The sequence below is a fragment of the Zootoca vivipara genome, chromosome 15 (assembly GCF_965207765.1).
Source record: "Zootoca vivipara chromosome 15, rZooViv2.hap1.1, whole genome shotgun sequence".
Classification (NCBI taxonomy): Eukaryota; Metazoa; Chordata; class Lepidosauria; order Squamata; family Lacertidae; genus Zootoca; species Zootoca vivipara.
This window is the reverse complement of record NC_142598.1, coordinates 35,714,882-35,741,127: the sequence shown is the minus strand read 5'-3', so window position 1 is coordinate 35,741,127 and position 26,246 is coordinate 35,714,882. Positions and strand designations below refer to the sequence as shown.

At 42.9% G+C, this 26,246-nt stretch overlaps 1 protein-coding gene across 1 annotated transcript in view; it reads right to left on the bottom strand.

Annotated features, from left to right (window-relative positions):
- Positions 1-26,246, bottom strand: part of LPAR1 (lysophosphatidic acid receptor 1) — a 54,463-nt gene that overhangs the window by 11,424 nt on the left and 16,793 nt on the right. The window contains exons 2-3 of the mRNA XM_035140876.3: positions 23,193-23,349; positions 17,860-18,607 (exon numbers count right to left, since the gene is read on the bottom strand). Coding sequence (XP_034996767.1) covers positions 17,860-18,607; positions 23,193-23,252 — 808 coding nt within the window. The 5' untranslated portion in view covers positions 23,253-23,349. The remainder of the gene's footprint in view (positions 1-17,859; positions 18,608-23,192; positions 23,350-26,246) is intronic.

Below are 26,246 nucleotides of genomic sequence, written 5' to 3'. Positions count from 1 at the left end.
GTTGTTGTTGTTGTTACAGATTCCTTATTGGTGCTGCCTGGGAACTTGACCCGAGCGCAAAATTCAAAAGCAAGTCCTTCTGAGTAATAATCTCCATGCTACTGATGGGAATGCCCTTGTTTTCATTTGAACCAGTGAACCTCTGGGTAGATTTGAATCCAAGCGACAAACCCCAAACTATAAGGCAGCCTGCACACTGGAACAAATTAAAACCACCTTTTTTGCTTTTATGCTTTTAAAAATATAGGCCTGCCAACATTTCCCTGTGTTGTTGAAGTATCGTATTTTACTAATGCTTTCATGTCATATTGACATTCAATCCAAAGCACATATTGGCCTATATTTAGAGCCAGCTCTTTCTTAGCTTATATATAAGGACTCAGTACTGTACCACAAAGGTTGGACTACAACTCTCATCAGCCCCAGCCAGCGTGATGGTCAAGGATGCTGGGAGCTGTAGCCCATAAACTTGGAAACATTCCCCACTCTTGCCATATAAGAACAGTGTTAGCAGTCGGCCAAGGATGCGACTCAAGAGCTAAGGTACAAAGGGGCAGTCCTATGCATGTTTAATTGCAAGTACATCCCTCTGCATTCAACAGGGCTTACTCCCAAGAATGTGTGCATAGGTTTGCTGCCAATAAGAAATAGCTGTGAGCCAGGGGTCCTCAAACTAAGGCCTGGGGGCCGGATGCGGCCCAATCGCCTTCTAAATCCGGCCCGCGGACAATCCGGGAATCAGTGTGTTTCTACATGAATAGAATGTGTTCTTTTATTTAAAATGCATCTCTGGGTTATTTGTGGGGCATAGGAATTCATTCGTATTTTTTTCTTCAAAATATAGTCCGGCCCCTCACAGGGTCTGAGGGACAGTGGACCGGCCCCCTGCTGAAAAAGTTTGCTGACCCCTGAGCGAAGAAGTCTCATTCAATCCTTACCTCAACTGTGAACTCACTTGGTAGCTTGGGCTAGTCACTTTCCTTCAGCTTAAAGCCTCTTACATAGTATAGGCATAGGCAAACTTGGCCCTCCAGATGTTTTGGGACTACAACTCCCATCATCCCTAGCTAACAAGACCAGTGGTTAGGGATGATGGGAGTTGTAGTCCCCAAACATCTGGAGGGCCAAGTTTGCCTATGCCTGGTGTATGCCAATACAGTGGAACCTCAGTTTATGAACACCTCGGTTTATGAATTTTTGGTTTACGAACGCCGCGGACCCATCTGGAACGGATTAATCCACTTTCCATTACTTTCAATGGGAAAGTTCGCTTCAGTTTATGAACGCTTCAGTTTATGAACAGACTTCCGGAACCAATTGTGTTCATAAACCGAGGTACCACTGTACTGACATGTCTGGCATGGATACTGAAAGCATTGCTGATGTAATGACCCCCTTTCAGCACTTAGGGAAAATACTTTTTTAAAAAATTAAGTATATTGTTATTTTAAAAATAAATAATACAATATGTGCCTTGTTACTCAGCCTCCCCTCTCTCTTTGCAGTATGGCAGTTTCATCTATAGCAGTGTTTCCCAACCAGTGTGCCTCCAGATGTTTTGGGACTACAACTCCCACCATTCCTGACCACTGGTCTTGCTAGCTAGGGATGATGGGAGTTGTAGTCCCAAAACATCTGGAGGCACACTGGTTGGGAAACACTGATCTATAGCATCAAGTTACCTTGAAACTTTCTTTGTCCCAACTTGGCAAAAAAAAATTTTTTAGAGGACATTTGTCAACACACTCCCAATCTTCTCAGCTGTAATGACACAGCTTGGTTGTAAAAAACAAACAAACCCTCAAAGCAGTTAATGAAAAAGATAAAACAATGAAATTATCACTAAGAAAAATGAATATTATGGTTTTTATATTCTGCTGGAAGCCACCCAGAGTGGCTGGAGAAACCCTGTCAGAAGGACGGGATATAAATAATAAAATTAATTAGTAAAAACTAATTATTACTACTACTATTATTATTAGTAGTAGTAATTTAAAACTTAAAAGTTTAAATAACAACAGACTAAAAAAAGATTAAAACTTGCATCGACTTTCTAAACATCTGGTAAAGGTAAAGGAACCCCTGACTATTAGCTCCAGTCGTGACTGACTCTGGGGTTGTGGCGCTCATCTCGCGTTATTGGCCGAGGGAGCTGCCGTACAACTTCAAGGTCATGTAGCCAGCATGACAAAGCCGCTTCTGGCAAACCAGAGCAGCGCACAGAAACGCCGTTTACCTTCCCGCTGTAGCGGGTACCTATTTATCTAATTGCACTTTGACGTGCTTTCGAACTGCTAGGTTGGCAGGAGCTGGGACCGAGCAACGGGAGCTCACCCTCGTTGCAGGGATTCGAACCGCCGACCTTCTGATCGGCAAGCCCTAGGCTCTGTGGTTTAACCCACAGTGCCACGCCACCCGTGTCCCTAAACATCTGGTAGGCATGTCTAAATACAAATGTTTGTAGCAAGAGTACAGAGAAGGTGCCTTTCTGATACCAATAGGCAAGGGGTTCTACAGTGTAGGTGCTGCCACACTAAAAGATCAAGAGGAATATATCAGAAAATAATAATATCTCCTTTAAGAATGTATGGGTTAAGTGGTGACCCTGCATTAGTTTTCCTTATTCGAAAGTCTTTATTCAGTGTCTGTTCTAGAAACTGTCCATTCTGGAAGTATCTCTCAGTTTACAACTCATTTTTCGATTTATTTATTTTTTAAAAAGAGGGGTTTAAGTGGGTCAAGTACAGCCTGTAAGCCCCAATGCTCTCCTTAGCATTCCAGAGTTACTATAGAAGTTTTCCACTAAAGAAAGGGGATTTTAAATATAAGAGCAGCCATGCCATGTGGAAAAGCAATGGAGGCTCCTAATGCTTGGTTGAGCTGAAATAACAAGCACTGTTGATGAAAAACCCAGCTAAAAAGAAATTAAATAGTTCTTCTCTACTCAGCAGCCATCCACTCAAGAATGTCTTTTCTCCAGCTTCAGGCTTTACCTAACTCAGTAAAATCTTCTGGAGCTGTGCTATATCTCAGTAGTGGTGGTTAAGTAAATAATAATAGCACTAGTAGTAATAATAATAATGGCGGGTGAGTGCAAAAAGAATTCACCCAAAATGGGGGGGGCAGCATGGGGCGGGGAGAGCGTAGTGCACAAAGGCCAAAAAATACAGCCACCAAGGAATCTTGCTGCAACTTACACATCTGTTTCTATCATTAGAATTGTAGCTGCCACTCACAGAACAATAATTTTTATGTCCTTATGGGTTTCCCTGCAATTTAGATGGCAAATATAATAAGAAACACTGAAACAATAACACGAGGTCATGAATTAACTGTTCAAGGGCTGACTCAAGGTTTGCAAAGACTTTAGAATGTTGCTTTAGTACACTCTCAGTTGCTTGGCACTGATGATACTCGTGAAAATAGTATGTATGTATGTTAACAATGTGTGCCTAAGCTTACAATTCAGCCATGCCCTCTTTATTTTTGATATGGCTCTGCCTACAATTCCCACAATGGAACTGAGGAGTTTCCCCACACCATTATTTAGACCCAGGGCACTCTTGAGCAGGTTGGGCGCCCTGGCGCTGAGGCGCAGAGATCGCTCCGGCGCCCCAGCCCTCGCAGCGCGCAGCATGGCTTCCGCGCGGCTTTGCCCTGCAGCGCCCCGCCTGCCAGCCCGGCGCCCTGGCGCCCCGTGCCACCGAGACTATACCTAGAGCTGGCCCTGGTTAGACCAGGGGTCCCCAAACTTAGGCCTGGGGGCTGGAAGCGGCCCAATCGCCTTCTAAATCCGGCCCGCGGATGGTCCGGGAATCAACATGTTTTTCATGAGCAGAATGTTTTTTAAAAAAAATTCAAAATGCATCTCTGGGTTATTTGTGGGGCATAGGATATAGTTCATTTTTTTTCCAAAATATAGTCCGGCCCCCCACAAGGTCTGAGGGACAGTGGACCGGCCCCCTGCTGAAAAAGCTTGCTGAACCGTGATTAGACTCTGGTCCAGACTTCTATCATTGCTGCACTTCTGTACTGCACCTATGACATTTTCTGAAATATCTTAATTTTTTTTGGGGGGGGGGAGATACACTTCTTTCCCCGATGCATCCTCACCTGTTGTAAACCTTGTGTCAACTGCTCCATAGGAAAGTACCACAGGGGTAAGGAACCTCATTTAAGAAGAGCATGAGATGTCAACTGCCCATGGTTCTTTGGACTATTTTGAATGACAGATCATGTGAGAATGAGCTAGTGTGGACATCCAAAGATTATTAGATCACCTTCTTGGCCCTTTAGTTTCATTTCGTTTCACAGCTTGTCACCACATCTTTTTCTCTTTTTTTATGAGTAGCAATGCTACAGAGCCTTCGTCACCTCTGAAAGATAGCTGCTTTCCTATGGTTCCATTAACACACAGTATTATCTTTATTTTTTAAAGCCGACAAAGCATCACACTGCCAGATAACACAGAATGCTCATGTCATGACCTAACCTTCCCTCACTCCAGCCAAATATTCACTTTAGCAATGTACCACTTTTTAAAAATTTAAGTAAAGAGTTGAAGGGGGAAGAAAAAGCATAAGCAAGAACTCAATCAGTTCAGTTCATAGTCACAATTTACAAGTGGGGTGCCACAGGGTTCTATCCTGGGCCCGTTGTTGTCCGACGTCTTTGAAAATGACTTGGATCAAGGAATTGAGGGGGTGCTCATCCAATTTACAGATGACACCAAACTGGGAGGGTTGGCTAATGCCACAGATGACAGAATTTGTATTGGCCTTAACTGATTGGGGAACTGGACCAAAACGAACAAAATGGATTTCAATATGGAGAAATGTCAGGTTCTACACTTAAGCAGGAATAAGCAGCTGCAGAAACAGAAGATGGGAGGACACCTGGCTTGCCAGTAGCACATGTGAAAAGGATCTAGGGGTCTTAATAAACCACAAGCTTAACATGAGTCAATGGAGTGAGGAAGCAGCAAAAAAGGCTAATGCTATTCCAGGATGTATCAAGGAGGACCTTTGTGAAAGAAAGAACTGTTTGACAGTGGAACAACCTCCCCTTGGGAGGTTGTGGATTCTCCTTTGTTTTGAGGTTTTTAAGCAGAGGTTGGATGGCCATCTGTCATGGATGCTTTAGTTGAGATTCCTGCATTGCAGGGGGTTGAACTAGATAACCCCCAGGATCCCTTCCAACTTCACAATTCTACAATTCTATGGTCGTTGCCATCAGTATTCAGGAAGGGTTTACAAAACAGGAACAGACATCACAACTTAAAGCTGCTGTAGTGCTTTCCACTCACTTGCAGCAGCACCTCTTGAAATTCTCCTCTCTCTTTTTTAATAAACAACAATTCACTGAACAGGTTTCCATGATCTCATACTTTCCTCTACTGAAAATAACTACCATCCACTTACGTCACTAATCCTCATTGAAGCTATGAAAACGTAGCATTTCCTTGAGCTGTACAGCAAACAGATAGTAAGACCTGCATGGTGAAATGTCAGCTTCAATCGGCAATGACAGCAAAGGGGTCTTGCTTGCGGGGGGAGGTTGGAAGTGGTCAAAACTCCAGCATGCCTTGTTAAACTCTTTTGCATGGACAGGCGGAGTCCCCCCAACCCCAGGCGACCCCCGAGCGGAATAATGACTCAAGACAACGTGCCATGGGATTAAAATTGGCCACAACTTTATTGAGATTCAGATGTAGGGAGACCTTGGCTCAGGCCTTGGGTGTTTATCCTACCCAGTCCCCAGCCGGGGATCTGGGAGACATCAGGATTATCCAGAATGTGTGGGGATTGGGCTGGCTCTGGAGAACATATGTTCAAGCAGAGAGCCCACCCTGTTTCGCCGCCGAGAGCAATGACAAGCTCTCGGCGTATGGCCAATGCCTCCCCTCAATACCCCTTTAACGGGGAACTCTGGGATTACTGCCGCGAGAGGGGCGTGAATCACTGCTCCCCCCCCCCATTTAGGAAGATAGACTAAAGCAGGGGTTCCCAACAAAATTTTCTCGAGGACCCCTCATCGAGCTGCTATTGTGACAAGGACCCCCATTAATTCCTAATCCTAAATCTAATTCCTAATTCCTAATCTAATTATTCCAGTAAGTTTAACACTGATCTTGGAAGGGTTAGGTTCAAGGGACGCCGACGATTTAGGTTCAATGGACACTGACAAGATCGGTTTGAGAGTCACTGACTTACTTGCTTGAACATCAAATGCATTATCTTCCTCTTCATCTGTAGGCCTTTGTCGTTTTAACGAACCACTTTTTAACCCACGGTCCATTTTTAACTACGCGAACTGTAGCTTCCGCGAAAAACAACGCTTTGTTTACAAACACTACTGTTTTGCAAAGAGGCAGCGCGCGCCAGGGAGGAGGGAGGGGAATGGAGAAGACAGGGTACCTGCGCAGTAGCGCACAAATGAAGCCGACGCGTGCAAAGCATCTTGGGGAGGTGAGCGTTAGTAGAATGCGTGCGCTGCCTCTTTGCAAAACAGTAGTGTTTGTAAAGCGCCACCTAACGGCATACAGCAGAACTACTGCTTCTATCTAATTCTAGTTTTGCGCTAGACTCTGCTCATGCAGGAAGCGGCCAAAACAAAAAATCTGTTATCATACGAAATATATTTAATATATTTTTTATTCTAATAGCATCTTGCGGACCCCTCTGGCATAGCTCGTGGACCCCTGGGGGTCCCCGGACCACCTGTTGGGAACCACTGGACTAAAGGATTCTGCCCAAGGCCTGAAACCGCCAAAGTTGTGACGTTTTGCTACGGGAAAGGCAAACCCTGACAATGCAGGAAAATTCCTTTCCGGCCCTTCAACAGTGGCCCTGATTTAGCAGTGCCTGTGTACCTGTGGAGAAGAGGTTAACCTGCAAAAGAAGACTTAACTGAGGGAGGGCAGGGTGGGAGAAGCTCTGGAGCCAACTGATGCTTGCAGGTAAGATTCACCTTCTACATACTCGGTTTAAGTATGCTTCGGTTTGAGTACTTTCAGTTTAAGTACTCCGCGGACCCATCTGGAACGGATTAATCCACTTTCCATTACTTTCAATGGGAAAGTTCGCTTCAGGTTAAGTACGGACTTCCAGAACCAATTACACTCATACTTCAGGTTAAGTACGCTTCAGGTTGAGTACTCCGCGGACCCATCTGGAACAGATTAATCCACTTTCCATTACTTTCAACGGGAAAGTTCGCTTCAGGTTAAGTACGCTTCAGGTTAAGTACAGACTTCCGGAACCAATTGTGTACTTAAACCGAGGTACCACTGTATTGTTTGGGCAGGGCAGTCCCTCCCCTTACCTGGCTGATCCCCTGGCAACGCCTCCCCAAGTGGGATTGGGCGATTGACTGAGGTAGGCAGAGAACTCCAGGTACCCAGCCTGGGGAGGGTGAAGTCAGCCCAAACTACTTGGAGCCACACTGGGATCTGGGGGCCTGCACGTGACCACGCAAAAGGCGCCCCCCATTTATTGTGGGGAGCGGTCATTCTGTTGGAATTGCCCTTAGCTGATGTGTTGTACTGCTGGAATTATTGGTCATCGAAAACAAAGCTTTCTTTTTGTGGAGGAACGCAATAATGAAGGTGTATGTGCACCATATTCAACACCTTAACTTGTAGCTTGTCAGGAATAAAGGTGCTTTTTGGGCCAAAAAAGTAATCTTCTATAGCTTTGCATTGAATTAATTATTATTGTAAATGTCCTTTATCTTCTTTTAATTGTTTTTTTCCTTTACAAATACCAACATTAGCACTCATCACATTTTAAAATGGGCTATTCTTTATAATATTTCTCCTAGTAACAACAGATATGGATTAACTGGATCTTGTACTGCATTGTTCCAACAAATGATAACCAAACTCCATTTTTTCTACAAATGCTGTCATTCATTTTGCCTTCTTTTTCTCTAATTGTGCCTGTCAGCTTGACCATATATAGACAATTTCCCATACTTTAGAAATCCAAGTGTCTATAGATGGTGGTTTAGGTTTGCCCCCTTGTTTTGACAAATTAGCATTCTAGCTGACATTAATAAATAAGAAACCTTTTCAAAATCTTCCTCTGATATACTACCTCTAATATAACCAAACAAAATCACAACTTGATCCCATAACCAAGGATATTTCTTATTTCTTGTAAATCAGCTTGCCAAAAGGTCTTAATTATGGGACAGTCCCATAACACATGAAATCGATCTGTACTGGACGCTTTACATCTCCAACAATTATCAGTCCAAGTTGGATAAATTCTATTCAGTCTGGCTGGTATGAAATCCTACTGAGTGATGGTTTTACTAAGAAAAATCCTGAAGATTCTTACAGAAGGTAAATCATGCAATATTTTTCCATATCCATTTTTCTACTGGTATTATTCTTAGAATGTCTGCCTTCCATTTTGCCTGGTAATTGTTACTAAGCGTTTCTGATTTCACAATAATTTTACAAATTTGTGCTAAAGTTCCTGGCAACTGATTTACATTTGTACCATGTTTCTCCAAAAATAAGACACCGTCTAATATTTATTTTTCCTCAAAAAAACACACTATGGCTTACAGAGCCGTCTCAAGCTGGTCGGGCGCCCTGGCGCGGAGATCGCTCCTGGCACCCCGCGCCACCGAGACTACCCCTAGAGCCGGGCCTGATGGCTTATTTTCAGGGGCTGTCTTATTTTTTCGTCCTCCTCCTGCCACGGCTGGTATTGCTGGTGCGCCTATCACTATGTCTTATTTCGGGGTATGGCTTATATTCCTTGAATGCTTAAAAATCCTGCTATGGCTTATTTTATGACTACGTTTTAAAATAGGGGAAACAGGGAATTAACAGTTCAAAATTGTATAATTTATTACTAACCTGTATCTTCTTTTGAAGTTATTTAACATATGCTTTACTTGTAAATACTGGAGAAAACCAGCTGTTCTATTTGGTGGCATTTTGACTAATCAATCTTTCATTAAGGTTCTTTGTTCGACCAGCCTATTTTGCTTGCAGTTTCACAAGTGATTTCAAACTAAACTATTAGGTGAATTATTTTTAACAATAAAGATGATCAGGCAGCAATGAAAACAGGTAATATAAAATATATGAGGAGACTAGGATACATGCTTTTTAACAGAACATGTGGGTATAAAATGAAGCTATTGTGCAAAGGAAAAAACCACCCTCCTTTCTCTCTCTCTCACTCGCACACTTCAAAGTACTTGGAATACCCACTCTAACAGGCATTCTTTAACTGCAGCTGTGCAAACAATGATCTGCTCCATTGGCCATTCAAAAACCCTTACAAAACCCAGTTATCTTCCAAAATCTCTAGGAACACCAACGCTGCTGTGTCAGAGGTCCTCTTGGGAGCCAAATTCAACAAGGTGAATCTTTTATCAAAGACAGTGGTCCCTGTCTAGCCAATGTGCATATATATATGTCCGTACAAAATTTATTCATGCGGCGCATTGTTGCAATTGACTCAGTATTCATCTCATTATTCATTTCATAATTTAAGTTGCTGTGTACAATTATTTATGGTGCGAAGAGTGCAGACAGAGACTCCCTTTCTTGCAGTACTGAACCTCAGAGCTGAACTGAACTGAACTGGAGCTGAAGAGTGGTGAAATTCAGGACAAAAGGCAGCATGCAGTGCAGTGAAACTACAGAATTCAGTACCACAGGATGAGGTGGTGACTGGCTCATGCAAAGTAAAGCAGGAGAAGGCTATCAATGGCTAGTAGCCACATGCTACCTCCAGGATCAGAGGCCTCAATTACAAGCTGTTGGGAGACAACAATATGAGTGGTGGCTATTGCCTTGCTTTTGGGCTCTCCATAGGTAGCTGGTTAGCTACTATGGGAAAAAGAATGCTGGACTAGTGATAAGACAGCATTCATTTTATGTTCATTGCCCCTCACTGCATAAGGGGACATTTATTAAATGGCCTGGTTTTCACATAACATTTGGCCATGGTTGTTTAACAAACCACAGGCTAGCCTCCTGATCAGGCATCCCCAAACTGCGGCCTTCCAGATGTTTTGGCCTACAACTCCCATGATCCCTAGCTAAGAGGACCAGTGGTCAGAGATGATGGGAATTGTAATCCAAAACATCTGGAGGGCCAAAGTTTGGGGACGCCTGCTCCAGATGATCAAACAAACCATAGCCTGTCTCTTGATCTGCCTTCCAGCTGCTCTCACACCTTATAGTTTGGCAAACTTCTAGGGTGTGGTGGTCAAACCAACTATGGTTAAAGAAAAGTGAATGGTTTGTTCAAGCATAATGAAAAGCCATACTTAAAACAAACTGTAAGCCAACAAGAAGCTATGGCTTCAGATCATATTTATTGGCAGTAGACAAACCAAAGGTAGGTAGCCGTGTTGGTCTGTCGTAATAAATAAAATGATGAAATATTTTTTAAAAAATTATTGAAAGATGTTCCAGTAGCACCTTAAAGACCAACTAAGTATCAGCTTTCTAGGCATGAGCTTTTGTGTGTATACACACTTCTTCAGAAACTCTGAAGCAGAGGTCACTATAACCTTATAACTGTTGATGACTGTTAATGATGGCAGTTGGTTCCACAGGGAAGGGCAAGGGATTTGTAAAGGGATAGATGATCAAAATTAGCTTTAGCAATGTGACATGAATCTAATCTCTCTATTCAGACCAGGTCTCTCCATAGTTTTTAGTTTGGTAATGAATTGTAATTCAGCAACTTCTTTTTCAAGTGTATTTCTAAAATTCTTTTGCAATAAGACAGCTACTTTAAGATCTTGTATAGAATGTCCTGGGAGAGTGAAATGTTCTCCTATTGGTGTTTCTGTTTTATGATTCCTGATGTCAGATTTATGTCCATTTATTATTTGGCATAAGGCTTGTCCTGTTTGTCCAATACTGTATAGAGAGCTGAAGGGCACTGTTGGCATTTGATACAATATATAATGTTGGAAGATGAACAATTAAATAGGCCTGAGATGGTATGTTTGATGTTATTGGGGCCAATAATGATATTGTCTTGTAGCAGGGGCCCAAAGGGTCCCAATTAAGGTGATAATGTAAATCCCTATAAATCCTGGAATATGCTTATATTAGTGAAGTATGGTAACCTGTTGCTTTAAAGAAACTGATGATTCAGCAAGAAGCCGTCCCTACTGGGATAGGTCAGCTAATACGTAAATCACAAAGAAGCAATTCATAAACTAGAACATAAATTGTTACATCCACACGTAACACAGGTTCCCATACATGCAAACTAACAATATGTAACAGATCACGGTAAGAATCAAAGTTTAGTTAGCAATGCTTATTGCGCATGCGTATTAGATTAGGTAATGACATACGTATTAAATATGAAATGAGGTGATGAATATCAAATATTAAAATAATGTAATGCTTTATGTGATTGGTTAAATCAAAATCCTTTGTCTGAAATGTTATAAATTCCTGCCCGACCTTTGGGCGGGGTTCCAGTATACCGAAATGATTCGACTGTAACCTTATTGCTTTGCAATAAATATAATGATAATGGACTCCTAAACTCCTCTTGTCTTTGAGTTTTATTGGCTAACTCAGAAGATAAGCCATTTTTGGCTTACAACAGTCTGGGTGTATGTGGCAGCAAAGTTGGCATCTAGATTTATTGCAAAGTTAAGTATGTGGGCATGGTTGACGCATAATGCTAAGCCAGTTTAATAAACCATGGTTTAGTACAGGCATCCCCAAACTTCGGCCCTCCAGATGTTTTGGACTACAATTCCCATCTTCCCCAACCACTGGTCCTGTTAGCTAGGCATCATGGGAGTTGTAGGCCAAAACATCTGGAGGGCCGGAGTTTGGGGGTGCCTGGTTTAGTACTATGTGCAAACCAGGTGAAAATGTTTGTTACAGGGGTGCCTCAGAAAATGTCCTCCCAATGACAACTGTTCCAACACCCATATATAGCATTTCAAAGTTTTTGTAATGTGTGATGTGTCCAGTCCACTGCAAATTTCCTCCATGCCCCGTTAGTGGCATGAGACAGAGTTGTGTTTAAGTGGCTCCTGGGCTGCCTAGCTAATGTACTGAGTGTATTTTTATTTGTTTTGGAAATTCCATAAAACTCAAAAAAATAATCTTTTAACACCTGAATCCTGGACAAATTTACCCAGAGGGACTTGGATCCAGGAAAGGATGCCTAGTATTTCAATCTGCTTGAAGCACAACTATACTGCACCGACAATGTTCCCGTAAGCTCTCTTTTCTAAAGCACATTTCAAATTTAAAACTTTTCTATTATGCTTTGAATCAGTGCCTGACCAAGGTCCATTTTCATGCCTATGTATGCTATATAAATCAATTTCTATGTAAGCCCCAGAGCAAAGAGGCATGCTATGGAGAAGGAGTTTTATGTTCTCCATTACTTTAGCTATTTCAAAAGCAGCCTTGTTAAAAAGAGAAAAGAGCTCAAACTATGAAATCATTTCCTTCTGTTTAAAATATTTTACTCAGAGGGGGGAAAACACAAAAAGAGCATGAACGGGGTGGGGGTGGGGGGGCATCTCTTCTGTTTTGACTTTGCCCCAAGATTAAACATTTCAGCCATTCTGTGGGATGATGCAGTGTGCCAGCTCCCGACTGCTCCAGCCAGAGGTTCAAGTCATCTTAGTCATAAGTCAAGACAATGAACCCTCTTGTGAAACTCGATTGGATCCCACATCACTCATGCCACCAGGAGCAGATTTTCCCCCCATCTGGAGAAGGGAAACCATCCTATTGGAGCAAAGCAAGGCTGTAAAGAGATGGCAGGCACAATGTTAGGCATTTACTGGGCAGATAAACAAGATTCTCTTGTTTGGCCCCTCTATGAGTACAGAGGGATGGATGAAAACGCTTTTCTGTTCATTGGAAAAATCCGTCCCGTCCCCCCAACTATACTAAAAAGGGAATTACTTCAGAGAGAAAGAAAGAGAAGTTGCCTGTATACAATGTGGGTTTAAATGGATTCACAGGCTCTTCAAAAACGAAAGCACTTAACCTCTGAACTTAAACTCATTGCACAAAAGCGCATCTCCATGACATGAGTGCAGCTTCCTTTTTGAAGAATCACCATATTCTACACATGCAAGTGAAGATCATATTTCGATTGCCATTAGGATGCCTCCTCTTTCAATATCCAAAAACTATTGCGATGGCTGAATGACTTGCAGCATCTCCCGATTATGTTCCTAGCTGTGTGAAGGGAGAACTCATAAACCTCTTCATTCTGTCACATGCAAGAGCCCCAACCACTACTCTTAAGGCATGCTTTGTCATGTTGTTGTTGTTTAGTCGTTTAGTCGTGTCTGACTCTTCGTGACCCCATGGACCATAGCACGCCAGGCACTCCTGTCTTCCACTGCCTAACCCTAACCCTAACCCTAACTCCTGTCTTCCACTGCCTCCCGCAGTTTGGTCAAGGGCTTTGTCATACATTCATGCAACAAACATTAAAATGCCATTTATCCAGTAATCGGATTTGGCATGTACCTAATTCTCCCAATATAAAAAGAGTTAAGGCAGCTCAAACTTTGTTTGAAAGCTAGCTGCAGGGACTTTTCCTTTAAAAGGACGCAAATATTTTCTTTCCCCCTTTCCTCCTTCGCAGCAAGAGACTTCATTTTGTCTCAGGTAACAGATGCAACCACCAGGTCCTATGGCAATGGAGAACCAGAGTACAGTACTTCTCTCTCTCCACACAGTATTGTATACAAGGTTTACTGATGCATAAAGCCAAAAGTTTATTTGGAAAAATCCATGCAACATGCGGATAAACATTCAGTAATCTTTTCCACACGCATGTCTGAGAGCATATATTAGGCCTAGTTAGCTTTTCCAAGACTAGGAAACGCAGTCTTGGCAGAGACAGATTGCTAACATTGCCATTCATGCTGTACAGAAAGAAATGCCTGAGGTGGAATGCAGAATTTTCCACTCATTTGCTCTTTCAATGATGGAAACTCTTTAAAAATGAGGGATAATTGGCAGGTTGACCTTCTACTTGGGAACTCCATTAAAACATTTCAGTTTGGAAGAACCCAAGTGCTTGATAAGTTATGGAAGTCTAAATCAGAAAGTCCAAACAGAAAGTATTATGCTCCCACTTCTCTGAAGTCTACTACAGTGGTACCTCGCAAGATGAATACCCTGTAAGACGAATTTTTTGCAAGACAAATGCGTCTTGCAATCTGATGGTGACTCGTAAGACGAATTCATTTTGCGAAAAATTCATCTTGCGAATCGCGGTTTCCCAAAGGAATGCATTGAAATTTAATTAATGCGTTCCTATGGGCAAAAAAAAGAAAGAAAGAAAGAAAGAAAGAAAGAAAGAAAGAAAGAAAGAAAGAAAGAAATTTGAATGCATTCCTATGGGAAACCGCGATTCAAAAGACGAATTTTTCGCAAAATGAATTGACTCGTGGGACGAATTAAATTCGTCTTGCGAGGCACCACTGTAAACTGGTGATGAACACCATGCAGCCATGCTTCTGACACTAAAAAATAATGTATACTTGGACTACTTGGGGTACTATTCAAATTTGTTAATTGTCTGAACAAAAACTACAGCTTTTGGTTGACAGGTAGATATTGGGTATCCAGTGCAATGTGGTGCTTAGAGTCCAGTTTCAGACTAGGACTAAGGAAGTCAAGTTAAAATTTCCACTCAGCCATAAAACTCACAGGGCTAGTCATAGTCTCTCAGTCTAACCCAGGGGTAGGCAAACTAAGGCCCAGGGGCCAGATTGGGCCCAATCACCTTCTAAACCCGGCCCACGGACGGTCCGGAAATCAGCGTGTTTTTACATGAGTAGAATGTGTCCTTTTATTTAAAATGCATCTCTGGGTTATTTGTGGGGCATAGGAATTAGTTCATTTCCCTCCCACAAAATATAGTCCGGCCTCCCACAAGGTCTGAGGGACAGTGGACCGGCCCCCTGCTGAAAAAGTTTGCTGACCCCTGGTCTAACCTATCTCACAGGACCGTGAGGATAAAATGGGGAAACCACATACAGCACCTTGAGTTTCTTGGGAGAAAGGTAAAATATAAACGTAATAATAAACATTCCTATATTCAGATATAGAATCATAGAATCATAGAGTTGGAAGAGACCACAAGGGCCATCCAGTCCAACCCCCTGCCAAGCAGGAAACACCATCAAAGCATTCTTGACATATGCCTGTCAAGCCTCTGCTTAAAGACCTCCAAAGAAGGAGACTCCACCACACTTCTTGGCAGCAAATTCCGTTGTGACGGATCTCAGTATCTAATTATCCTCAGTGTGTTCAGAACTCTGTAGAAGTGTTTATAAGTTTTAATTATAAAATTGCTTAAGCTTTCGTAGACTTCTAAAAAGATGGTCTCAGGGAACCATTAAACACATTTCTTTCTTCTCCTGAATTGGCCTGAATATACGCCACACTTCCCCCCCAAATTCCAACAGCGAAAAGTTAAAGTGCAGCTTATCTTCGCGACCTTACGCCACCGGCAAAGCCGTGTGGCTCCCCCTCCCCAGTGAACAGCTTGGGACAGCGGGGCAACGGCACACAGTCCACTCACCGCTCCCAAGCCTCCCCTAAGCCGTTGGAAAGAAGGAAGAAGGCTGCCAGCAAAGCCGCCTGTCCCCCACCCCCCCACCCCCGGAAGCAGTCCAGATATTGTCTTTCTCTTCCCTCCCCCCCTTCAATTTAAAAGGTACAACTTATTTGTGGGTACGGCTTATATTTGGGCCAATAAGGCAATGTTTTTATTTTATATATTTAAAAGTAACTACCACCTCTGAAAAACCAGGCAACCTCTTCTTGTAAGCCATCAAAACAACATTTGCACTTGGCATCCCCTGGTGTTTGTGTAGTGCAATCTTAAACATGCTTATTTAGGTCCCATGTGCGCTATGTAATGACTGCTTAAATTGATATAATACTGCTTTAAGTGCATAGTGCAGATGGGGCCTTAGATGACGACGGGGTGGTGCACTCACCTGGCCTCTGGTTGTGTGTGTCACTTCTGTTTTCTGGGAGGTAGAGGGGCAAGGCACTAGTAAGAGTGCCAGACTGGCTCCATTGGTGTATTTGCAGTGTTGGCCTTGCCCCTGCACCTCCACCTGCTGGTAAGTGGCAGTGATGCAACTGATGAGCGATCAGGTGAGTGTTGTGTCTGCACCATGCCATCCGCTCCAGCTTAGAATTAAGTACCATTGTGCAGCACAATCCTTAACTTGTTTACTCAGAAGTCAATCCCATTAAGATCAACAAGCCTTACACCTTAATAAGTGGGATTAATTTTTTTCCACTTGTGTTGATATTTATGTCCTGCCTTTCTATGCCAAAGGCAGAGTCAACTTAGTATCTCTTCTTGAAATTAGTTTTCACTCGTAGTCAAACGCCAATTCCTGAAAATCCTCTTCTTTAGTTTTAACTTCCAATATTTTTTAGCATTAACTCATTCAAACAGCTGCCTAGGTTTCCTGTATTTCTTACAATATTGCTTGTAGATATGTTAAGGGGGAAATCTTCTTTTCTATAGTTAGCGAAGTTATTATTAACAGTCCCACAAACAATAATTAGTAAAGGATAATGGACCATGGTTAAATTCACATCCCTGTGCATGTAAGCACTAGAGAGAGACTGCAAAACGAGGGCTGATGCTGCTGAAAGCTATGTGTGTATTTTGAAAGCCACAGCACGTGCTGGCTTCGGTCCTAACAATTACTATCAAAACAATGTAAGAATCATCACTGTTACTTAGTGAGGATTAGTCAGGTATGACTAACATTAACATGCAAAGCCTTTGTTATATTTTCAGCAGGGGAAAATGAGCATTTCTCTCCTATTAACTGCCTGAATGTACATCCAGCTTTCAGAATGTAGATATTTTCATACTGAACCAACAGAATAAAAGTATGCTGAATAATAGCCAGCAAACCATCTGGCGCCAAGACATGCTAAACTGCACATGCCAGGCATTAACTATCAAACAGAAAGACCCTAATATAATATCTTCAGATAGTTATTTTGTTGTATGCCATACCAGTGCTGAGGGCCTTCTGGCGGTTCCCTCACTGCGAGAAGCCAAGTTACAGGGAACCAGGCAGAGGGCCTTCTCGGTAGTGGCGCCCGCCCTGTGGAACGCCCTCCCACCAGATGTCAAAGAGAAAAACAACTACCAGACTTTTAGAAGACATCTGAAGGCAGCCCTGTTTAGGGAAGCTTTTAATGTTTAACAGACTATTGTATTTAAATATTTTGTTGGAAGCCAGCCAGAGTGGCTGGGGAAACCCAACCACATGGGCGGGGTATAAATAATAAATTATTATTGTTATTATTAAACATGGAAGGGCCTTTCTTATGCCTTAAAAGTTAAGTGTCCCTTCCAATGAGCAAGGAGGAAGCCAATTCAGTGAGCCTCCTTTCCACAGTACTTTAGTAGCATCAATCGCTGGAGCTCATATGGAAGGCCTTCCAAGACTGCGGCGGCACTTACAGCTGTATGATAAATGCTGGATACAGCTGGGGTGCAGGACTGGGAGATGTTAACACTGTAACTTGTACAATTTAGAATGCTGGTGTTGATGAAAGTGATCTTATAAAATTAGGAGTGCAAACTGAGCAAGTCATTCATTCCAGCAGTCTATGACTTGGAAGATTTAGGAGTAAACAGTCACAGAATAAGGCACAACTGAAATGTGTATTGTACATCATGAAATACTTTCAACATGCAGCATTTTCTTGAAACGCAATACTACAAGAGTATTGGCGGGAAATGAGTCTTCCCAGCAAGGATTGAATGGTGTCCCATTGGGATGGCTGTGAGGGGAAAAAAATCTGCCAGACGTACTCACCAAGCACAATGACCACGGTCTTCAGAAGACTCATCATGGTATCCCGATTCCTACGTGGTCCAGAACTGTGCCTAGACATTCTCATAGTCCTCTGGCGCACGTACCCAAAGATATGAGCATACAAGACCACCATGACTACAAAGGTGACCAGGTTGAAAATAGCCCAGAAGACCAAGTAAGAGTCACTATAGAGCGGTGCCATGTTGGAACAGTGGGATAGGTCACAGATGCAATTCCAGCCCACGCTTGGTATGGCACCCATGACAATAGCCATAGTCCAGATGACAACAATTACCACCACCACGCGCCGATTACTCATCCGGGTATGTAGCTGCATGCGGAACACTGTGATGTGCCTCTCAATGGCGATAGCCAGCAGGTTGGCAACAGAGGCTGTCAGGCTAGTGTCAATGAGTCCCTGACGAAGGAGCCAAGTGCTTACATTCAGTCTTCTAGTGTTGGGTCCTGTGTTAAACATTAGGTAAAAATACGCCAGTCCTGCAAAGAAGTCCGCAGCAGCTAAGTTAGCCATGAGGTAATAAATAGGAAAGTGAAAACGCCTGTTGACGTAGATGGCCACCATAACTAAGAGGTTGGCTAGCATGATGAAGACACATACTGTAATCCCGAGGCCCATCACAAGCTTGCTCACAGTGTTCCATTCAGTGGCTAGGTACTTCCCACTTCTGTTATAAAAGAAGGCAATGGTTTCATTGTAGTAGCACTGCGGTTCACTCATCACTGTAGACTGAAAAGAAGAAGAAGACAGAGCAGAATTAGAAGTTAGGATGGATATGGAAGTACTGCTGTGCCAGAAAAATAAAGACCACTAGAACAGGCAATCAAAAGCAAAGAACAGAACAAAAAGAAACAAAACAAAAGCTTTTAAAACTATGGGGTTTTTTTTAAAAAAAGAACCTAAGGAAAATGACATGTTGGTGGAGCTGAATCTGTCTAATTTAACAGGTGGTATAGTATATGCCAGATCTGTGGTCACTGGTATCCATTTCAAATTTACCTATTTTGTTCTAGATACTATTAATATATTTCCATAATAAGTAAATGCATTGAATAGGGATGGTTGGTGAACCTATCTGGGCTCAGGTCTGGAAACAACGCCTTGCCTCCAAAAAAGAAAAAGAACTCAACACATTCCCAAGCCCCAAATTATAATCTGAGCCACAGAAGAATTCCCAGTTTCACTCCTCCCCTCCACACCAGTCCATGAAATTCCCAACCCACCCTCCTCCATCCACTTTAAAGATAACTTACCAGGCTGCTGAAGGTGTGAGAAGTGGTAGGGCAAGGGGAGAGAGATGTGGGGAGGTTTGCACCACATAACTATGTGCCAGGACAAAAGACCTGGTGGACCCTGGGAGAAGCTGCAGGAGATGTAGCTCATGCTTCCCAATAGACTTTAATCTTGTCCTGGAGGGATAGATTCCTCTAATTCTCTCTCCCCATATGCTGTTGCTTCCACTGCCACTGACTTGGCCAGTTATCCTTAAAGAGAAGGGCAGTCCAGGGCATGACAAGACACTAGACTGGCTTGAGAATTGTTTGGGAAATAGCTCGACTAATTTCTGAGCTAACCTGACATGAGGGAGAGGGAGCTTGCCCATCTTTAGTAGTAATGGGTAAAGGTAAAGGTACCCCTGACAGTTGGGTCCACTCATGGACGACTCTGGGGTTGCGCGCTCATCTCGCTCTACAGGCCGAGGGAGCTGGCGTTTGTCCGCAGACAGCTTCCGGGTCATGTGGCCAGCATGACTAAGCCGCTTCTGGCGAAACCAGAGCAGCGCACGGAAACGTCGTTTACCTTCCTGCCGGAGTGGTACCTATTTATCTACTTGCACTTGACATGCTTTCGAACTGCTAGGTGGGACCGAGCAACGGGAGCTCACCCCATCGCAGGGATTCAAACCGCCGACCTTCTGATTGGCAAGCCCTAGGCTCTGTGGTTTAGACGGCCCGGCGCCCTGGCACACTACGCCACCCAGCCTTGCCTTAGGGCCAGCCCTGTCTAGTATACTGCCAGGATTTTTTTTTAAGTAAAAAGTTGAATGGTATGATCATGCCCCCTAAAAGCTTCTCTCTCCTGTCCAAAGGAAATATAGCTTAATGGGGTCTTGATAATAGCTTTGCTTAGTTTTTTTCTGCCATTCCATGAGTTTCACAAGTTGATTGTTCATTGCCATCTGAATGTTATGGTATTTCATACTGAGGAGTGTATGTCTATAAAAACCAGGCAGCATTGAAAACCCCATTTGCACATCACTTTAAACCAAAATTTAAAATAAGTGTGTGTTGTTCCTCCCCTACTCCTGGTGGACCAGAGGAAACAAACTACAAGATGGCCTTCTCATTATTTGTGGTTTGTTTCTCTGAAGTTGAAGAAGAGCAAATGTTTAAAATAAACTGTGGTTAAATGTGACGTGCAAACCTACTCAACTTTGCCCTATTTTGAACATCTCCACTGCACAAGCATTTCAGAACAATGTTGCCATACCTCCGCCACTTGCTGTTCTGGAGGTTCTTCCACCCCCCCCCCCCAACCCCAAAGCCAGTTGTGTGTGCTTCTCTCTTGTTTGCTGAACAATATACAGAATCATAGTTAGCATGTTTTATTACATAGTTGGAGACTGTGAGTTTGAGAATGCTAACCACACTTAAAAATCATAGCCTGATTGATTATATAAGGCCAGAATATGCAGTGCCTTTTTTTCTGGTTTGAAGCAGCATGACAGGGCTGCCCCGCCTCTAAGGGAATGAGACCCATGCTTGGCTTTCTGACACCACAGCAGAAAAGGAAGTGTGGCAGGAGGGAGGGCAAGAGGTGGAGTAACCCAGATGAGCACAGTAGGGTTTCTGCTGATTACATAAATTCTCAATCTCTATATACTTTATTCGACCGATAGTCAGAAACAAAAAAAAACATTTCTCAATACAAAGATAAACATATAAAACTGAAGGCATCAGAGGGATACATAAAAATATAAAAATATAAAACTGAAGGCATCAGAGGGATACATAAATGGGGTATGACCGCGCTACTAAACCTCCTACAGATAACCCACATCAAGACATTCGATTATAAGTTTCTGACACTTGAGTGCCAGGAAGAGGAATTTAGCCACTGAGAAGGTTATTTTCCCAGTGGGCTTGTTGAGCAAATATGCTGCCTGCCGTTCTCTTGGTCGGGAACTAAACTGAGATAAATACGGGTCTATAAGGTATTGCCTTAAATCATTATAAAAGGGACAACTCAGTAGAATGTGTTCTATGGATTCTACCTCACCCAAGGCACAATGGCACATTACATAAATTCTTTGGAAGTGTGTGTTGTGTGGGTCATCACTGTCTTGGCCACCACTATTTTTGTACGTTGCCGCTGGATTCAGCTTAACACAATGTCAGCCCTGGTGAAAGAGTGTGCTATGTAATTTGTATAAATGACAGTGATAAAATGCTGGAAGTAGCCCTTAGGGAATGTGGCACTTTGAGCTAAGGCTATTCCTCCACTCTTTCTCAAGAAAAAAAACCCATTTGGGGGTTAAGGACAATATGACTTCCTTGTGTATATTCTATTTCTCTCTCTTGAAAGCTATTTTCATTTTGTTGTTCCTTTGTAGTAATTTTACAATGAATAAATAGTAAGGAAGGTCAACACCCTATTTTGTTTTTTTTCCTGGCAGTCTATGGAGGTTTGTAATCATAGCTTCCAACAGGGTCTCTTTGGGTTTGTAATCATAGCTTCCAAAAGAGGTCTCTGACCTCCTCGACACACAGTTGTTTCCACAGATTCCCAGTTGCTAAAAATCCCTTTTTGGTAACGCACACTTTGCACAAGCTCCCCTGTCACACACAACTGTCCAGCTCATATGACTTTCTTTGACAGTTGGTGCATATTATATACTCAGGTTTCAAACTAAAATACAAATAGGAGAAAATAGATAATGGGATTTTCTTGAACTTTTCCTTTCGTCCTTTAAGATAGGAACAATAATATTCTGCTTTCTAAAATACTTCAAGGAGGTGCAAGACAAGATTCAAACACCAAGATGTTGAAACCAGAATTTCCTTCAAAGGCTAATAGTTGGTATATCATGCATATATTCAATATATGCATTTTGGAGGCTCCCCTGATTGTTTCAATTTGTTTGCTTTTCACATATTTTCCATCTTATCTTAAGCCACTACAATTCATCTTCATGTAACTTTGGAAGGTTAATCATTTGGGGGTGGGGGTGGGGTTTGACGGGAACGAATATAAAATGCAATTACTCTGCTGACAAGCATATTCTGTAACAGGAATACCAAAAGTGAAAAAATGCTGTCAGAGGATTACTTCTCAGGATACACTACTTCTTAGCAATAACATGCACTGTCTACACATTACAGAATTCCATGAACATCTTTATCAGTTTACAGTTTATCAACTGTACATTTTACAGTAACAGTTTAACAACATCTTGGATATATGTTTTATTTCAAAATCATCTGAGAAAGGATTCCCTCATTTTGTCCTTTAAGAATGGATATAGACATTTCACAAGGCTATATTTGTGTTGGCCTCTAGCCAATTTATCTCCTGTACTGCAAAACCAGATATGGTTGTACCTATACTACATTTGCAAAATGTTAGCTGAATTAAGTTAAGTCCCTGTCGTCGTCCCCCATCAGGGGGTTGTTGCGGCTACTCCTGAGTAAAGATGCTCCAGTCCGTTCTGTCTTTAAAGGTTTTATTGTGCATAATATTTACAGTGCAGATAGCAGAAAACATGACCTCCTAGTCACTCGCAGAATCTGGCAATGGTGCCCGTTTGCTTCGGGGCCAGCATAATAGCTTGGGCACCCCGAAACGCCGCCCTCTCACTCTATGTTTGGGCGCTCGCCTCAATTTGGGCGCCGAAAACGGCTGCGCTCCCTCCTCCAGCTGTGGGCTAGTGCGGTGCAGGGGTTCTGATACCTCACTGAGCCTTCCCTCCATTCCGCTTCCCTCCTCATTCCCCCCACCTGACCCGCTGCTACCGCTCTCGCTGGGCAAAATGCTGGTCAGGATGACTGGGAGAGGCTCCCTGTAGGGAGTTCCCCTGACACCCCCCCCCCACAAAAAAACACTTCTGAAACCCTATCAGTGGTGGTAGCTAGAAAAAGCTTGAAATATGTCACAGCTTGAGGTCCTTTTCAGCTGACCAACTATCAACTCTTGCCATTTAGTATGGTACATGATTGGTTTACATGAGAGCTTAGAAATGTAAGCTTGACAATTGCCCTGACGTAAAAATTTAGCAACAGAGCTTAGTAAAAACATTGTAACTGTTTCTGCTTACCTCAATTAGCTGTGGTTGTGTAATCACAGAAAAGGGAACTTCGACTGAAGGATCTGCCATGGTTAGTGGTCTGTTAAACCCCTTCCTTTCACGTATCAGATGTTTAAGTAAAGTCTTGAGATTCTGAGTCAGTTCTCAATCATGCTGACATTTGGGCCTAGAAGATAGAAACACGTTTTAGAACCTTAGACAAGTCAAAAGAAATTACTAGATGGATTAACGTGACAAACTTGTGTGAATAATCATTTACCGAAAAAACTAAAACTAAATGAAAGACCCTTTTTTAAACATAAAACAAGAAAGTTTAGCATTAGAAGACCAAGTGCTACTTCCCACAGCCATTTTCATCCAACATACATTATTTCACACAAGGAGAAAAGCTACATAGATTTCAGAAATCCTTAGAAGATGCATATTAAAGTTAGATTTCAGAAAACCTTTAATGTTCTAGAACTCCAATTAAACAAAGCTGTAACTGCAAAGGATCTTAAGTGTTTTGAGATCCCAAGTACAGTATGCCCCAACTTACGCTGGGTTTACATTCTGGGGAGTGCGCCTAAAGCCAAATCCACATGTAGTCCAAACACTTTGGGTTAAGTGGGAGGTGGAATTGTCAAAGTCCTTTTCCTCCTGGGACACTCGCCCCCTTTCTCTTTCTCTCTTTTTTTGCTAAGTGTATAAAGCTGAATGCAGACAAGTTAAATACAGTATGTATTAAGTTGCAGGCTTTCTGTATACAAATTTGCAAGAGCAAAGCATATACAGTCATACTTCATGTTACGTCTGCTGCGGGTTACATCTTTTCAGGTTACGGATGCGCCGAACCCGGAAGTCCCGGAACGGGTTACTTCCGGGTTCAGCATGTGCACATGCGCAGAAGTGCTAAATCACGCTTTGTGCATGCGCAGAAGCGCCAAATTGCATCACGCACGTGCGCAGATGCGGTGCTTCAGGATGCGGCCTTTTCATGTTGTGAACAGGCCTCCAGAACAGATCCCATTCACAACCAGAGGTACCACTGAAGCAGAATTGGGTGGTGGGTGTACCAGCAGCAGTGTAAGATATAAACTATCCCTTCGATTTTGTGCCGCAACCACTGCACCTCAGCTCATATTTGGCACAGCTATATTTATGAAGATCTTTAGATATTTCTATGCAAGTAAAGTTTGTGTTTTAGTTTTAGCCAACAGAAAAATCCTGGTTTTGCTTTTTTGAGCTACAAAAGTGCTGAACTCTGTATGCTCTCCTGGCATCCTTCTGGAGCTGGGGGCACTGTTATGCAGTAGTTCTGCTCCTTCCTCCCGGGCCATGTCCAGAGATTGGTGTTGGGGGATGAGTGTTCAGACCCCTGGACTCTCACTTGTGGGGTATCTCAGGGCTCTGTCCTCCCTCCCATGCTTTTAACATCTACATGAAGCTGCTGGGAGAGCCCGCCAGTATGGAGATGATACCCAACTCTACCTCTCCTTCGATTCAGAACCAGTGAAGGCGGTGAATGTCATGTGTGTCTGGATGCGGTTGCAGGATGGATGTTGGCTAACAGATTGAGGTTGAATCCTGACAAGACAGAAGTACTGTTCTTGGAGGACAGGGGGCGGGGGCAGGTGTGGGGGGACTCCCTGGTCCTGGGTGGGGTAACTGTGCCCCTGAAAGACCAGGTGCACAGCCTGGGAGTCATTTTGGACTCACAGCTGTCCATGGAGGCACAGGTCGATTCTGTGTCCAGGTCAGCTGTTTACCAGCTCCATCTGGTACAGAGGCTGAGACCCTACCTGCCCGTGGACTGTCTCACCAGAGTGGTGCATGCTCTGGTTATCTCCTGCTTGGACTACTGCAATGCGCTCTATGTAAGGCTACCTTTGAAGGTGACCTGGAAACTACAACTAATCCAGAATGCGGCAGCTAGACTGGTGACTGCCGCTGGGACCATATAACACCGGTCCTAAAGGATCTTCACTGGCTCCCAGTACGTTTCTGAGCACAATTCAAAGTGTTGGTGCTGATCTTTAAAGCCTTCAATGGCCTCGGCCCAGTATACCTGAAGGAGCATCTCCAACCCCATTGTTCAGCCCGGTCACTGAGGTCTTCCTCCAAGGGTCTTCTGCTGGTTCCCTCACTGTGAGAAGCAAAGTTACAGGGAACCAGGCCTTCTCGGTAGTGGCACCCTCCCTGTGGAACCCCCTCCCATCAGATGTCAAGGAGATGAGTAACTATATAACATTTAGAAGACATCTGAAGGCAGTTCTGTATAGGGAAGCCTTTTAATGTGTAATGTTTTATTAGGGTTTTATTACATGTTGGAAGCCACCCAGAGTGGCTGGGGAAACCTAGCCAGATGTGCAGGATACTATTATTATTATTATTATTATTATTATTATTATTATGAAGAATCCTGTTAGGTTCTGCTTGTCCAACATTTTTCATTTTCATGCTGTAAACACTGTGGCTACATAAAAAGATGGTTGACTGAATCATGGTTTGGTTTGGTTTGAAACATTAGGAATGAAAAGTAGACCCTTAATGTTGTACCCTCCTTCCTTCCCTTCCCCTGAACCTAAAGGGAGGAGATGAAAAAAGAAGAGAGGATGAGCAACAAATGGTGCTTGAAAAGTTTGTTTATAAAATCCATAAAAACGAAACAAAAACACCCACACAATCTAATGTGAACAATTGTTTTATTTATTATTCCCAATCATTACGATCTATAAGCTTAAACAGCAGCAACACTTTTCAGATAGTAAAAAATAGTAAATACAGTGGGTGCAATGAAACCATCTCTCTCTCTCTCTCTCTCTCTCTCTCTCTCTCTCACACACACACACACACACACACACACACACACACACACACACAACTCAGTGCTCCAAACCACGATCTGAAGGATCATCTGACTGCAAAGCTTCTTCCAAAGTAAAGGAAGACAAACCTTTTAGACAATCAAGTATTTTTTCAGTTGAGATTGTTTCAGTTGCAAAATTCAATAGCTCACTGGCATTAAAGAACTTACCCAAGTCTATTGAAATCGAGCTACATATCACTTCAGTGAAGATTGCT